At 44.3% G+C, this 16,070-nt stretch overlaps 1 protein-coding gene across 3 annotated transcripts in view; it reads right to left on the minus strand.

The window, feature by feature from the left end:
• Nucleotides 1-3,371: 3,371 nt before the first annotated feature.
• TMBIM6 (transmembrane BAX inhibitor motif containing 6) overlaps nt 3,372-16,070 on the minus strand; it is a 15,023-nt gene continuing 2,324 nt past the window's right edge. For all 3 annotated transcript variants that reach the window (XM_045287255.1, XM_004711402.2, XM_045287256.1), the window contains exons 2-10: nt 9,450-9,537; nt 8,947-9,055; nt 8,187-8,307; nt 6,819-6,867; nt 6,616-6,713; nt 6,367-6,446; nt 5,835-5,935; nt 4,432-4,507; nt 3,372-3,509 (exon numbers count right to left, since the gene is read on the minus strand). In XM_045287255.1, coding sequence (XP_045143190.1) covers nt 3,486-3,509; nt 4,432-4,507; nt 5,835-5,935; nt 6,367-6,446; nt 6,616-6,713; nt 6,819-6,867; nt 8,187-8,307; nt 8,947-9,055; nt 9,450-9,505 — 714 coding nt within the window. In that variant the 5' untranslated portion in view covers nt 9,506-9,537 and the 3' untranslated portion in view covers nt 3,372-3,485. The remainder of the gene's footprint in view (nt 3,510-4,431; nt 4,508-5,834; nt 5,936-6,366; nt 6,447-6,615; nt 6,714-6,818; nt 6,868-8,186; nt 8,308-8,946; nt 9,056-9,449; nt 9,538-16,070) is intronic.

Consider the following 16,070-nt stretch of genomic DNA (forward strand, 5'->3'; position numbering starts at 1 on the left):
ACTTTTATAAGGTAAGCAGGTACCAGGGAGGTATGTCTGTCTTAGAACCTTGTGAAATCCAAGAGTCCTGTTTGCTCAGGGATAAAGGAAAGGATCAGAAAGACAGGCATAATAAACAGGGAAGGGTGAGGAGGGCTGTTACTTTGTGGGGATCAATGCACTCAATGTCATGGAACAAAATGTGGATGAATTGTTGAATGGAAGACCAATTTGCTTTGCTTCACCAAATAACAGAGAATTTTAAATCAAAACTCAGGGTGGGAAGTGGGGAAATATTCTGAGGTCTCTTGTAGCAGATTTGCTGCAAGATGATTTTTTACTACTTCCGTGGGCACTGCTTGTAGATCCAAGTGAAATGAAGTCCTCGACTTCAATCTTTTCTCCATTTGTTGCTTATTGGTGCAGTTATGGTTTTTGTTTTGCTTCTATTATGAAGGCTGTAGTTTTTGACCCTCATCAGTTAAGTGCTTCAAGTCCTCAGCTCTCAGCAAGCAAGTTTGTTATTACCTGCACATTAAAGGCTAATGAGTCTTCTTCCGAGTCTGATGCTGTTTTCCATAGTCCATCTTCTTGGGTTATTTGCGCAATTCACAGATTACAACATTGCCGCACACCTCTCCTGATTTTAAACAATGCAGCATTCCCATGACTGCGTCTACGCACCAGCCCCACATGAGCACCATTAAGTGTTCTAGAATTCCCCTTCCTGGCAGCGTCATTCTAATTTATGACCCACACACCAAACACCTTTGCCTCGTCCTTAAAACTCAGGTAAAGGTCTTTCTGGTATACCCTTTCAGTCAAGCTCCATCAGACATCAGCAATAACCTCCCAGGTTCCACACCTCCTGAAATGTGATTGTTTCCGATTGATTACCGCTGCAAACCGTAACCATGGTTAATCGCATAACTTCATTTGCATACGCTATATTGCCCAGTCCATTGTTTGTCACCTGTCTTTGGATTGGGCACAAATAAGGAGCTCTTCTGTTTGTCAGACAGACGCTGCCTTCCAAATTTCTTCTCTAAGTGTAATACGAATATGGGTCGATCCCAACCCATGGTCTACTTTCATTAACCAATGAAAAGTACTAGACGTGATCAACTAACATTGTATCGCAGGCTGGTTTATCGGCTCACCTGCACAAGCTACCACAAGCTGCATTAAAGGCAGGGCAGGGGAAGGTACTGCAGGACAAAGGTCTGAGCTGTGTAACTGAGCCAATTCCTGACATCTGTGGCAAGTTGGCGCTGTAGTGGCAAGTCCAAGAAAGGATCTTTGTTGTTCCTTCCTGTTCATACCTACAACAGGAAATCCTGTCCCACTCCCAGGCCCCACCAGCATGTCAGACAGGACCCAGGGTCCATAGTCAGCCGTGCTCACACACACACAAACACCATGATAGGTTAAGGAATTTTCTTTATTTTTTACAAATTAAGACTATGTAGATTTCATATATTTCTGAATCAAAAACACCTTTTCTTCACAGTATGAGTTAGAGAATGCAGCCTGAGCTGAAAACCGAGGAACTAGAAAAGAAAGTGATAATTACAGTGATTACTGTATTAAAAACCTGTTAGGCATTTTCCTTAAAAGTATTTTATTTTTTTGTATCTTGTCATTCTTGGCACTGTTTCTAAAGAAAAACTCCTTTATCCCAAGCAAAAAGCACAAGAGGCAGGAGTTGGCTTCAGGAGGTGTCACTCGGAGTCTCGGCCTGGCCGAGAACCCTCACATCGATGGAGAGTTGCTAATGGGGGCTCAACAGGAAGGAAGGCCCTTGAGAAAGCTCTCAGGCCAGAGGCTGGAGGCTAAATCGGAAAGCAGCATTCTGTGTAAGCAAGTCATTCTGGGCAGCAGGCCTCTCCAGAAACACAACCTGGGACATTTTACAGGATGGATGATGGCACTCCCGCACATACGAAATTGCAATGGCTGTGAATTAAACCCCAAACCAAACTCTGCCAGCCATTTAATTCTGACTCCCAGGGACCCAAAGGCCAGAGCACAACTGCTCCTGTGGGTTTCTGCAACTGTAACTCTTTCTGGGAGTAGAGAGCCCCATGTTTCTCCCACAGAGCATCTGGCAGCAGCCCAACCTGTTACCCCTTCCGCCACCAGGTCTCCTTTTTGAATAGGAAGAGCCCAAAAAAGGTGTCCTCCTAGCACTGTGCTTTCCGGCTCAGCTCCCTTACAACAAAGCCTTGGATGCAGCCAGAGCCACAGTGCTGCCTGATGCTCCTTCCGTGCCAGATGACTGTGGCAGCAGAGGACACGAGCCAGGGAGCACCAACGGTACCGTCCACCCAAACTTGCCACCACAAAAGCTGCAAGCATTCAGAGCACTCGCTCGTAGACTCGGTCACCATCTGACACCTGCCTGGAAGGCAGCTAGATTTCTGGAAACAATTGAACAGACCAAAAACTAAAGTGCATCCAAAAAATGAACATTTACCTACTGCCTCAACCCTGTGGGGCCTGAAACCACCTCTTAAAGGTCCCAGTGCTGCAGGACTGTTAAGAATGCTGCCCCCAAGTCACCCTAGCCCTGTGCTGTTGACCTGGACAAAGGTCACTCAGGTAGTACACAGAATGTGTGTTCCCCCCTGCCCCAGCAGGACCTCACCTAGGTTTGTCTTATGCCCAGAAACTCAACTTGTCCCTACCCATCTTCTCCTGGAGACTTTTACTAAATCAGTCACCTGGTAGAGCTCTGCCACTCAGTAACTAAGGTGAGAACCAATAAGAAAATAAGATAAAGAGCAAGGGAAACTTTTGGGGATTCTACGCTACACCTTGCCATACCCTCCACAATCTTTTCGAACGTGCCTGACAAGAATTCGTCTTCCCTTTTGCGCGTAAATCCTCCCACCCCGGGGATGGAAAGCAGGCAGATTCCCTGAGGGTCGGGCAAGGGGTGGGGGAAGGGAACACATACAAATCCACATTTCTTTGGTGGTGGCAGCGCGTCAAGCGGTGTCAGCCAAGCCAGCTCAGAGGAAAGCAGATTACAGCAGTAGAGGATCTTCCGTTTCTTTCACGCAGCGGGGCCAGCAAACTTTCCCCACGAGAACACACTGCACAGCCCCCCAGTGCGGCACCAAATCAACAATGCCAACTCATTCTCTACCCGCGAGTTCAGGACCACTGATGAAGCGTGGAGCGCGGACTCCCAGAGTTTGTGTCCTCTGCTGCTCTCCTTCCTCAGCACGATGGACTGGCTCCCTGCGCGGGCTGGAGAGAGGCTAAGGGAGGGGCTGAATGAAAAGGGGGTGAGGGAGGACTCCAGGAAGAGGAAGCCAAACTCCAAACTATAGTCTGCTAATCAGTTTTGATCAAAAAATTCAAAAGAGAGAAAACCACAAAGTACAAAAGCTTTTCTGATGCTTTTCATTATCACAGAACACGCCACCTGTAATGTGTGCAAAGAGGAAATGAGGGGTGGTGGGAGAGGAAGTCAAATTGGGAAAGGCTGCATGGTCGTTTCACTTCTTCTCCTTTTTCTTGTCCTGGAGAAATGGAGAAAAACAGCACAATTAAAATTCTGGCAGCTGAGTCAAGCTAAAACTCAAGTCAGCCTTTTGTTAGCACTAAGAACCAATCAGCATGCTAAAGAAGGTAAGAGAAATGCTCCCTTAGCTTAGCGGTAACTGAATCTTCCCTTTCTCTCACTAGTGGTCCCTGAAGTTGCTGATTAGGCAGGCAGACTTAAGACTTTTGCCTTTCCCCAAGTCCCATGCGGGTCTCTCTGACCAATCTTGGCTTCTTCCAAGCACCGCAGCTCACATTCCAACCACAGCAGGCTGCAGACTGGCAGTCTATTCTCAGAGCCAAACAAGTGGCTGAAAGCATCTGGGCAAAAACCAACGTTCAGAAGTAATTCAGCAGAACCCGTCAGTCAATCTGAGAAGAGAGCCTGGCGAAGTGAACATGCGTGTGCTTGGACTGGAACTGGGGAGCCAGATGCTGAGCCACTGAACCCTCTAGTCATCAAATACCACCACCACATGGTCCAGTGTTCCCTAAGAAGTCTGTAAAGAAGTCAGCTTCCAAGCTGTAATCTTTACAAGAGCAGCTTGCCTGGTCTTTCTCCCACGCATCCAAACTGCTACCTGATCAGTCAGTGGCTAGGGGTTAACTTGTGCCACCACTTCCACAAGCTCCATCCTTCTAGCAGATTGCTTTTTAAAATCTTACCCCTTTGAAACTAATCTCAGGATTATCTGTTTAAAAACGAGTGTGCATGTGTATTATTGTTACTTAGATTTTTTCCCCCTTAGCTAAAAGGTTCTGGCTCATCTCTTACTCAGTGGTCTACCTTACTGATACCCTGGGACCTCCAGGGCGTGTGAACAAGGTTTTGGATCTGAAGTTCACACACATGCTGAGCTCAAAGACATTCTCATATTTTCCCCTGGTGGGCTGACTAACCTTCTCATTCATAGCCAGGATCATCATGAGTTTTCTGAAGAGAGTAACAAAATCCAGGAAGAGATCAACGCAATGCCTGAAAGAAAAGAACCAGGTTATGAAACCAACTTCCCACTCTTCTAGATTTCAACATCCGCAGAGGTGCAGAACACAAAGCCCTTCACCCACCCCCAGGAGCCAGCTGCTCTAGCCTCCACCACCAACAACATGAAACTTGGGGTCTGAGACCTTTTTCTTAACTCGTTGCAGCCATGGCCCACCGAGGCAGTAGCACGGGCTTTGGATGCAGCAGAGGCCAAAATCCCAACCTGGAATCTACTGCTAGCTGGTTCTGAGACTCAGAGGATTACTACATTTAAAAAGTAATTGTACACATACTTCTCTCTCACTGTTAAGGGTTTGAAAACCAGAGAAACTTAAAAACAAAAGGATGAAGTAACCAGCAGAGTACTTTCCGGGTGTATATACTAGGGGAAGTAACAAAGCACTGCCGTCAAATCCAGTAGCCCTGTCAGCGACTCCTCCATCTACATCTGCACGCTTCTGAAGACGGGGTTCCACCTTTCCAACCCTTCCACGGGCTTTCCCGTTCACGCTGTAGCTAATGGCAATTCTGCCATCCTTGGGGGGCTTAAATTCTCTTTGTAGGGAACTAAAAGAAGTCTAAAGGGACAAGGTCAGAGCTGTAGCGGGACTGGGGTAAGGATTCCCAATGAAATTCTCGTAGGACAGCCCTCATTCCCATGGAAGAACGAGCAGGAACATTGTTGTAAGGGGGAAAAAATTCTCGATGAAACTTTCCGGGTCTTTTTTCTTACCAATGCAGTTCCCGTTTGAAAATTTACAGACCCCCTTGAAAGGGGGATTTTTTTATTAGGATTTTTTTTTTTAAAGGTACTCTATTCTGACTTATTACAACCCGACAGCACAGAGTAGAAAAGCTCCATTTCTCCCGAGGAGCAGTTGGTAGTTTTGAACCACCAGCCTCAGGGAGCCTGCTCCACCACCAGAGGTCCTTCTCACTAGTGTATTACTGAGACTAGTCTCCAGCCATCTACAGGGCACAGAGACATGATTAAACATATTTCTTTGGAATAAACCCATGCATGTATAAACTGGAATCCTGATAGCAATATTTCTGACTTCCCCTTATATTTATTAGTTTAACAATTAAAAAAAGCTTTCGGTAATTGAGAAAACTATGCTATTTGATGCATAGTTCTAAAACCATGAGTATCTCTTACTATAAAAAAGCCTGGCTACTTAAACTCAATTAGGACACCTGGTCTACTCTTGCCCCTAGCAAACTGGACAGAAAGGTGGACCAGGAAAAGGCTTTGTAAGTTGCTGTGGAGAAGGCCTGCCTCACCCCTCATGTTCATTAGGGAAATTTCCACACTCACCAGATATAATCCTTATCTCCATTTTCAGCCTTTTCAATAATGAGTTGAGTATCAAAAAGGACAAAGCCACACATGACAAGTAGCCCCATATACAAGTTTGCCTGATGAGGAGAGGAATGAGAGAAGTTACTTTAAGCCAGGGACAGGGGACGGGGACGACATGCTTCCTTCTGGTTCTCAGCTACTTGAAAGTGCATCAAGTGCTCACCCTAGTAACACCAATGGGGATGGAAGCCTGCAAGGAAGGTTACTGGACATAATTCTGCACTCCTGTTTTTAGGTCGCCCATTTTAATAGGGAGTGACGCTGGGCTGGCTTCAGACATCTAATCCCTGAGCAAATGATTGTCTCCTTCCAGAGCAACACCGAGCCACTGTACTCTCCCCCAGCAGAGGGCTCAAGGCCAGAAAGGCTACTGGGAGGGAAGCTTGAAGAGCAGGGCCCAAGAGAGCGGAATTCCTGGAGGACTTAATGTAGTCTGCTTTTGGGTAAAGCCAAAAAAAAAAGAGTCGGCAAGTGACAGCAGTCTCACCTGGAAAAGCCAGATGGATCCAAAGAAAAGGTTTCCCAGGGAGGACAAGACCATGAGGCTCATAGCTGACATCAATGTACCTGTAAGAGATGGCAAAAAAGCTGTCTGCGGAGAAGCCCAAGTAATGAAGGTCATTCTTTATTTTTAAAAAGGCAGCTTTTCATAAAAGGAGAATTGCGGGGATAAAAATAAAGTCTTAGGATTCTGTCTACAGGCAAAACCCTCTCCCTGCTTCTAGGCCAAACTTACCTCCCAAGAAGAGGTAGCTGCGGCGTCTGGCATAGAGTGCACTCAGGGTGAAGCAGGTGAAGATCATCGCTGTACCCATGAAAGCGGTGGGAAGGATGCTGTTAAAGAAAGACCATTAGCTCGAGGGCTCCAGACATAGTTTACATGTAGCAGGTATAGTCACAAAGGCAAAAACAGATGGAGGATGCTATGACAAGCCTTACCTGGGGTTGATGGCAATGCACATCTCCAGGGCAGGACCCAGGCCGACTCCTAGAAAACACCGAGCCCAACACCACCATCAACTCTTGGAGAGAAAGTGCCCTGCCCCAAAAGTTGATCAGTAATAGCACAGGTAGGCTCATGTACCTAAAAATACAGTATGTGGGCTCCTCATTTTTGTTTTTTGGGGGTGTTTTTTTGCTTTTTCCCTCCTTTCCTCCTTGTTTGCAAAAAAACTTATACTCCTGAGTTAGTTAGTTACAGACACGCTGCCAAACTTTTTTTAGCTGAAAATCATGTCTGATCCCAGAAGGAACAGCAAGCTTGTCCAACATTTTAAAGATCAGTTTTAAGGTTGCAAAACTTTCAAGTGGGGTGACATGAGACGTTGCCATGTGGGCCAGAGCCAGATTGGAAGAACAGGAGAAAGAACGAAGCCAGGTCTCGTGGGCAGCAACCTTGAGGTCACACTGGACTGACTGCCTCTGTGGCAAAAAAGGCTGGACCGGTTTGTCAAGGAGCACTTGCCAAGTCCGGCACGAAGACAAGCTGCTCCAGCCGCACCTTTTCCTCCACTCTGGTTACTCTTCTCTCACCTCCCGATTCCTCTCCTTAATGCCTTAAACGCCAACCTTCCTTGGCCCACAAAGGTGAAACGCCAGATCCCTTTCCACCCTAAAGTTCCTTCTACACTGTATAGATTAGACTGCCACTCAGAACAAGTTGTATTAACTCAAACGCTGCTTTGCAATTATTTTCATTATGCAACCTGAGTTGTTTTCCTGTAATACTAATTCCAGAAGAGCTGTGCTTCTATTTCCTCTTGAGAATTAGCAAAGTGCCATAGACAGCACACATGGATAGCTCTCTGTGTATGGCCTGCATTGTCTACCTGCAAGGACCCTGAAAGGTGTCAGTGTGGGCCCACCGATGTCAAATTCTCAGGCTAACTTAGTCCCATGCCTGCCAATTACAAATGGTACTACACAAACTCTTGAACCTCAGTCATCCCAGGACCTAGCACCTACTTTTGGCTGCTAAAGTAGAAGTCCCTGTGCCTGGTTAGAATGAGCTTACAATCTGAATGGGGAAAGCAAGCGGTCCTTGTATGAGATACTGTACTCACACACAAGATTTGGCCAGCCAGCACTGGAGACCAGAGGGTGAGAGAAGAGGGCCAAAGTGGAGGAAGATGTTTCAAGGACAATGACCAAGAGAACTCTTCTAAAGGAAGGGCACTGTGGGACTAGCAGACTAGAGTGGACCAAGTGGGGCAAATCAGATAAAATGTAAATCTCAGGCCTAGGAAACGACACTAAAAATGTCATTTCCTTACGCAAAATCAGACTAACCCTCTAACATTTCCATACCTGTAAGGAAAGCAAATCCAGCAAGAAGTCCCAGTCTTTTCTGTTCCGTTTCATGGCTATGAGGGGTTGCCATCAACCAAATCATCAATCCCAGGGAGCCCAGGGCCGAGAGCAGGCCAGCCTGTCAGTGCCAAAGCCAGAAATTAGACCAAATACTCAACTGCCTAATACTGTTCCTGGAGGTGGTGGCAAAAGCAGTGCTTTCGCAGGGGTGAGAGCTGAGGGAAAAGAAACCCCAAAGCCGTAAAAACAGAGAGGATGCTGGTGTCTTCTGATTGGATGGGGTGCGAGTCATGCCCAAGAAACAGAAGCTGTCAACCAAAGTGACATGTGCTTAAAATATATTGTCTGTAGAACTAGAATTAATTCTGATTGTGGAAATGACCCCTTTTTATTTAAAATGTGCACACACAAAATAGTGTGTTTGGGGGCTATTCTCCAATGGTCCCTTCTACTCCTGGCCTAGCCCCTGCTGAAGGTCTTCACCAGCCACAATAGCTGATAATCAACCAAACAACCACTCAGAAGAATGGAGGAAAGGCACATGTCCCCCAGTGACCCTGACCCTCAGTGCCTGGGTGAAGACTCTCTGGCTAAGGCAGTTATCAGAGAATTCATTATACGCCCTGACTGAATGGCTGGTTGTGATTCCTAAGCACAGATACGGATTGAGGAGGGACTCAGCTTGAGCAACCCTGCTGGGCAGGTCTCCTCCTAATACAATCTGCGCTTAACAACCATGGGAGAAAATGGCTCTTACCTGAATGAAATGAGTGACCACATGGACATAGGCCCCGGCAGCCGCCACAAACATGCAGAGGGCAAAACTGGCATAGACCTTCTTCAGGTGCTGCTGCGTCGAGGGGGCTCTAGGAAAGACGTGAATAATGACCAGTACGCAAGGACTAGTAGTATCCCTACAGACTAAGAATAGTTTTTTCCTTCTCTCCCATTCTCAAACGACACATTTCAAAGAGCCTACAGCACTTTGGAGAGAGCATATTATAATATAAAAATAACAAGAGAATGTACTAAAAAGGTTAACAAGTAATCTTAAATGAGAAGAGCCAAATCCTAAAATTATGAATAATCACTACTCGCACTAGAATAATGACTAAGCGACTATCCAATGCTACCTTTAGGGTCTGGACACTTGTACTCACCATCTGAATCTAGTAAGTCTTCTGTTAGCTCACATTCACAAGGTTAATAAACTAGGAAAACATGTCAAGTAAGAAATGCAGTCAAGGTCAAACCACTTACATGTGGGAAAATTTTAAGAGAGCATCGAAGTTGATCTTCCGATCAAATATGTTCATGGTGCCGGCGTCTGGGGGACACAGCCTCTGCTCTGGAGAATCAAGAACAACAGGCCTTACTTTCAAAGAACCGGGACAGACAACAGAACACAAATAACTTTTCTTATAATAAGCAGTAATGGCCAACCGGTTTGGAAAAGGAATCTGGAGCCCCACTGCCCTAACACACTGAGCATTTTCATTTTCAGGTATCTCTTCCTAGAGTGTATTTCCATACACAAGCCACTTTAAAGGAGACAGGGGAAATGAACTCCTCTCCTCCTCCAAATGATATGGCACTGTTGATCTCATTTCTATCAGTTTAGAAGGTAGTCTCCCCCTTTAACAGGGTTCACTGCGTAAGAAAAAAAAAACCCTCAATTGGCAATCTAGTTAGAAAGAAGCAGTCAATGCAATTTTACAAGAGCTAGAGAAGTCTCTCAGGAAAAGCAATGAACTTCAGGGATTTAAAAACAAAACAAAATAAACCAAAACCCCACTAAGAAACTGAGTCTGGCACTAGGCTTGTCTTTAAAATAAATATATGTGGAAACTTTCTATCAAACATATTTTACAATTGAACTGAAAAGAGTCACGATTTAAAAAGGAGCAAATTTCTATTGCCATGAAAACAATTTCTACAAAAAAGTTCATTTTTATATTTTACTTTTTGACAATTTCAGAACCTTTCTTACAGAAGTTACAATAATGCGAAGAATTCCTGTATACTCATTTAGAGTCCTTAAAATGCTAATATTTTACCACATTTGCTTTATCATCCTCTATAAGTGTATTTGGCTATAGGGAAAACGTATTGATTTTTTGAACCTGTAAATATTTTGTCTAACCCAATTCACCTTCACCCCTTAATACCTGGGTGATTAAAATCAGATACAATACCAGCACCATTATCTGATCTACAAGCCTGATTCAGATTTTGCCAATTGTCCCAATGTCAGGAAGGGGACATCAGGGTTTGTTTGTTTCTCTCACTGACTCATACAGAGGATACATTACACATCAATACCATCCAGCCAGGTCCTTACGATTTGGCGTCCCTATCTCATACACAATCTTCAAAAACATGTTCAGTCCATAGAGCAAAAAATGTCTAGTTGGGGCTTTTATCTTTCCTACATATGAATTCTCCAAATTCCTCCTAGACAGTAAATCTACACAAAACTTGCATTCCCCTGCCCACCCCAAAAAAGGGGTGGGGGAGTGCAATCAAACAAAAAAGGTAGGTAAACTGAAAGAGAAGCCAACGACTCGCTCACAAACCAGCAGCTAAACCATTGTTCAGCACAATTAAGCCAGGCAATAGAGGCTACAATAATCCGAAAATCCATCCCCTGCTGACTCCTGGGCCCCGGAAAAATGCCCTCTTCTCACCATCAGTCAGCAGAACCATCATTCATTCGCCCACTGAGGTGCTCCCACAATTGAAACACTCACACTGGCCCTGTCTTTCTCAACTTACTATTTTTACACAAAGCAGGTTTGTTTGCCAACCGCACCCTCCCCTTGTATTTTCATAATAAGCACTCTTTGGCAACAGTTTTACATGTTGCTGTTAAAGAAAATTATCTGTATTGTGCATAAGAAACTACTTGGGAGGGGGTGCAGTTGGCAAACAGAGCCTGTGTTATCTGTGTAATACTGCCCCTTCCCTTCTGTCACCCACACCCAACTCACCTACAGACTTTGGTAAGGAGTGCAGAAAGAAGCTGCACATCAGCTGAAGCTGTTGCTCTGCTCTCTAAGTCACGGGGCTCCAGGCCCTCTTGATCTAGATGGTGCAATTATTGCAGGCGGTTGCAGAGCCAACCAGAGTCTTCCATACCATGACGAGTGTGGGCCCTGGAGAGCATACTTACAGGATGGCAGCATCCAGCATCTGGAAAGTGTCTTTGTTTAAGGCTTTCATTAGCATCCTTAATGACATCCCTAGACAGAACTTGCATCAATACTGAAGCAACCTTCAGAGTCAAGCTGAGTATTCACAAACAGCTAGGCAAATTACCTCTTGCTTCCAATTTCAAGAGTTGGGGAGTTGAGGGGTGATAAATCATCAGGGGACTGTCAGTCAGGGCAACACTCATGTAACTGGACCCCATCAGTGGAAATTGTGGGCGAGAACGACAGATGCTCCTCTTAGCCAGGATGCTCTTCGGTATCTCTCAAGGGTACTGACTACCTTTGTGGGACCTTCTTCCCATTCTTGATGCAAAGCTCTGAACCATCAAAAGCTGTGTGTGTGTGTGTGTGTGTGTGTGTGTGTGTGTGTAGTACGAACTTCTCTTCATTTTACTAGTGGTGTGTGACTTAAAAAAAAACACCCACCCCCCAAAAAAACCCTCCAGTTTTTCAACCTTACTACTTATTCCAAATTTCAAGTGAAACAACTAACCACCATTATTTTCTTGATGCAAAGGTACAGAAGCTTGAATAGCTATTTTAATAATAGCTTGAAAGAGATGGAATTCAATGGGCATATTATAAGACCACCTTCCTCCCAAAATGTTAAAATGTGAGGGGGGAAATGGTAAAGGAATACGATACTTTACTCTGGCTCTATTCTAAGTAGCCAAGAACTACTGTGCAGAGAGGTACATACGTAGGTAAAAGCGTTGTTTTGCCAGACAGAAGACACTTTCTCAGGCTTCCAGCCTCAACTAGTTCTGCCCATACCCAATGCCACTGAATCCATTCTGATTCACAGAGAGCCAACAGTACAAGTACAGCCCCAATGGGTGTCCAAGGTTGGCACTCTGCAGGGGAGCAGATCACTACATCTGTCTCCCAGAGCCACTGGTGGATTCAAACTGCCAACCTTGCAGTTAGCAGCTGAATCCTTAGCTGCCTTTCCACCAGAGAAGCTGTACAATAAAGATAGTGCTTTTCAGTGGCTCGTATGCAAACTCAGCAGAACAAGATTAAATTACATCCATCAGGTAAAAATAGAAGCTCCCCCCTGAAAGTGTCTGTCACTCCAGCAATGTCCTTAAAAGAACGCAACATAACCCAACCATTAACCAAGTTAAATTAACACTGAAGAGGGTCCACAGTTAAATGAAAATCTTCATGTTAAAAAAAGAGAACAATTAAGTTGTTTAAAATGTATTCAACATAACACACATCTAAGTCAATTACAAAATTAACATCAGCATGGTCCCAGGGCTCCAACTTGTACAGGTATCTAGACACTGAATTCTCACTCCTCTCCTCTAGTTCCAGAGATTCAACTCTAAAGCAATACAATGTGGTTAGGGATTTGGGGAAATTGCCTAGACTCATTTGTAAAGCCGAGGCAAACACTCATGACCAAATTCCTTTATTTGGCTCAGCCTCATTTTATCCCTTCACTCTTCGGAGAGCAGGAACCCCGCAGTATGCCAGGCCTGTACTGCTCCAATTGTTTAAAGCGTTATTACCATTTGCTGGTTCCTGAACCAGCCTGTCTGCTAGAGTCACCCCACACCGCCCCACCCCCAAAACAAAACAAAAAATCCTCAGAATTTAGAATCACTTGAGTTTTACCAAGAAAGGAAGACTCGTTACTGTTTTCAATTAAATACTACGTAATCTATTTTTGCTTTTTTTTTTGGGGGGGGGTGTTATAGAAGAAGAAATAGTCCTATCATTGGACATCTGTCTGGTTGCATCTCTTCCTGTTTTGTGCCAGTTATTTCTCTGTACCCATGTCCTAAAATGGAAGGCTATAAACGCCATGGCTTAAACTAAGAACAATGCAAAACCAAACCTCAACCCTATTCTAATGACTGGTAAATGACCACTAGCTAAACCAAACCCACCCTGCATTAAAAAAAAAAATCCTTCCTTTTGCAAAATAAGTCTGCTGAATGCTGGAGCCAGGATAACCTCTGTGCAAACAGTTCTGCAGCATTAAACAAGCAGTAAAAATATATTGTTTAATTAAAGATTAGTTTGTGAGCTATACAGTTCTTCACTCCTGTTGCTAATTCACCCATCTTCAAGCCTGTCCCTACTCTTCTAGAGGGACCAAATTAATAAAGAGAAGAAAAATCCCATGTGGTTTTAAAAGAAGGGAAGGAAGGAGTGAGTTTGTGTGATTTTTCACTAGTTCTTCCCATTTGACCGTTAGCACACTCTAGGTAGCCAGATCCCAGACAGAGTGGCTGCCTGTGAAGCGTGACTGCTATTTCCTTAGCTTTGCCACATGTAACCAATTTCTGGCACTTTTGTGCCTCCGTTTCCTCATCTGTAAAATAGTCCTTCATAGATTTGAACAGAATGAGAGAAAACAAATTCACATTGTGCTTTGTACACAGGAGCTCAATACATGTTAATCATTCACTGATGTAAATGCCATTTCTCATGTCCTTTACAAATGCCCATTGTTCTCATGTCCTTTTACAATCTATGGAACATGCTGCTTCTAGTTTTAGAAAAGATTTTTATCAGGCCTAACTTACATATGCACTGTAATTTTTAAAATCCTTTTAAGCCATTAACTCACAACTAGGTATATTTTGAGGGTTTATATTTGCCCCAAAGGCAGTAAAAGTAAGTGGGTAGCGGGTACAGATTCCAACAACATTGTAAACTAGAAATTTAAAGGAATTTGACAGATCTTATTATTGGTTAAACAGCATGCCTCTCCTCTGGCACATTTTTACACTGTATCTCCTATCCCAAAGGCCACGTGGCATGAGAGAGAATTTGATTAAATAAAATGGTCATTAGTTTGATTTTTCCCTTGCCAGCTGCAAGAGGCAGGTCAGTTTGTTTCAGGATTAACTGAAGGACGTCCATTACAAGTGCTAGGCTTTGATCATCTCAGACAGGATGAGCCCTCGAAGTACTAAATAGCCTCTCCCTAACTCGAACCAAAATCTTGAATTAGCAAACAGTGAATCCTCTCTAAGACTGCCTTAAAACCAAACCAGTATCTAAGAGATGGCAAGCCAGTAGAAGTAACTTAGCCTGTTTAGCTAATAATGGCTCATTAAAAAGGGTCCAATGACCTCAATACTTAATCTTCAAATGTTAATCGGTTATCCCTCCCCCAATAACATATTTAGTCCAAATGATTATCAGGCGTAGATCAGGACAAACAGCCACCCACTCAGACCCTCATCTTCGAAGCCCCCTCTTCAAGTGTTTCACATTCCAGTTGTGCAGCTGATTGTACTCAACTCTCCAGTCTTAAAAAGCAACCAGGAATCTTCAGAGCAAATCTAGATCTAGATCCCATTATCACATCAAAAGTGCGCCACTACAAAACAACACTCCCAAGAAAGCACAGGGCTGAGCCCACCTCCAGGGGTCAATCCCTACCGTCTTCAACATTGGGCGGGGGTGGGGGTGGGGGGATGTTTGTGGAGAAAGGCTAACATTTAAACACTGATGAAAGTCCCCATAAAATTTGGTTAGAAACACAGGCGGAACTAAACAGGGTGCAGTTTAAGACACTTCGTGAAGACTCAACAGGCAAGTCAATGGACCACAAGGAAATTTCAGAGTACCACGACACTAGTTAAAATGGGAACTTTTGGAAGTCACATAACCCTATGTAAACTTAGAGACCACAATATTAAAAGACTTTAAAAATCATCTTTTTTTAAAAACTCCCTTATCCACTGTTGCTACCACTCCAATTCACTCATTCCGTGGTTTTCCCAAAGGCGGCCAATACCCTTGGGTAGTTTATGAAATAAAGTGAAACTGCCAGCCAGCGTGAGCATCTCATACGAGGTACCACTGACTACACTTCTGCAAGTGTACACCTTCAAAGTGCTTTTCTATACACCCCCCTCCTGGATCTTCACATATGTCATTAGGAGAAGGAAAGGATGACCATTATCCCCACAGCCCGGAGTCAATTCCAACTCACCAACCCTCTAGGACAGAATACAACAGCCCCATAGGGTTTCTAAGGCTGTAAATCTTGACAAGAGGCAGATGTGACACATCTTTCTTCAGTGCAGCCGCAGAAGGGTTCGAACAACCAACCCTTAAGTTAGCAGTAGTGGCTCATTAAGAATTTGTTACTTAAAAAAAGTTCACAAAGGCAGAATAGTGGCACAGCACTGAATTTGGAGTCACCATCCTGCCATTTTCTACCAAATAACCTTGGGAAATCCTTCCACCCAAGGCCAATCTCAACTGCCTCATCTGTAGACTAGGACGATGATTAACAAACACCTGCTTTCCCCAGCTCACTAGCTTATTGAAACTCTGTCTGTAAAGTGCTAGAGACATTAGTAATTATGGACTTGAAAGACGAGTGTCAAGAACAGCCAAGTCAGAACCAGATTCCTTCCTGGTGTTCTGGCCTCAGAAGGCCAGTGCTCTTTCTACCAATCCACCCTACATTAGGAAATACGCGTTCATTTAAGTAGTTCCAGCCACATGCCAAGAGAACGAAAAAGAAATGAACATGCTGACTCTTAATGTACATGCTTTTTGTATTTCTATAATGAGCCATCAGCTATACTGATAACTTGGGGAGGTGGGGCATACTGCAAAAGCTAAGTACATGGATTGATTTCATCATTCTTATTCTTTAGGACATCTGGAGAAAGTGAGGGTTTTCTATGCC

The sequence above is a fragment of the Echinops telfairi genome, unplaced genomic scaffold (genome assembly GCF_000313985.2).
Source record: "Echinops telfairi isolate 266 unplaced genomic scaffold, ASM31398v2 ScPeMD7_12;HRSCAF=54, whole genome shotgun sequence".
Lineage (NCBI taxonomy): Eukaryota > Metazoa > Chordata > Mammalia > Afrosoricida > Tenrecidae > Echinops > Echinops telfairi.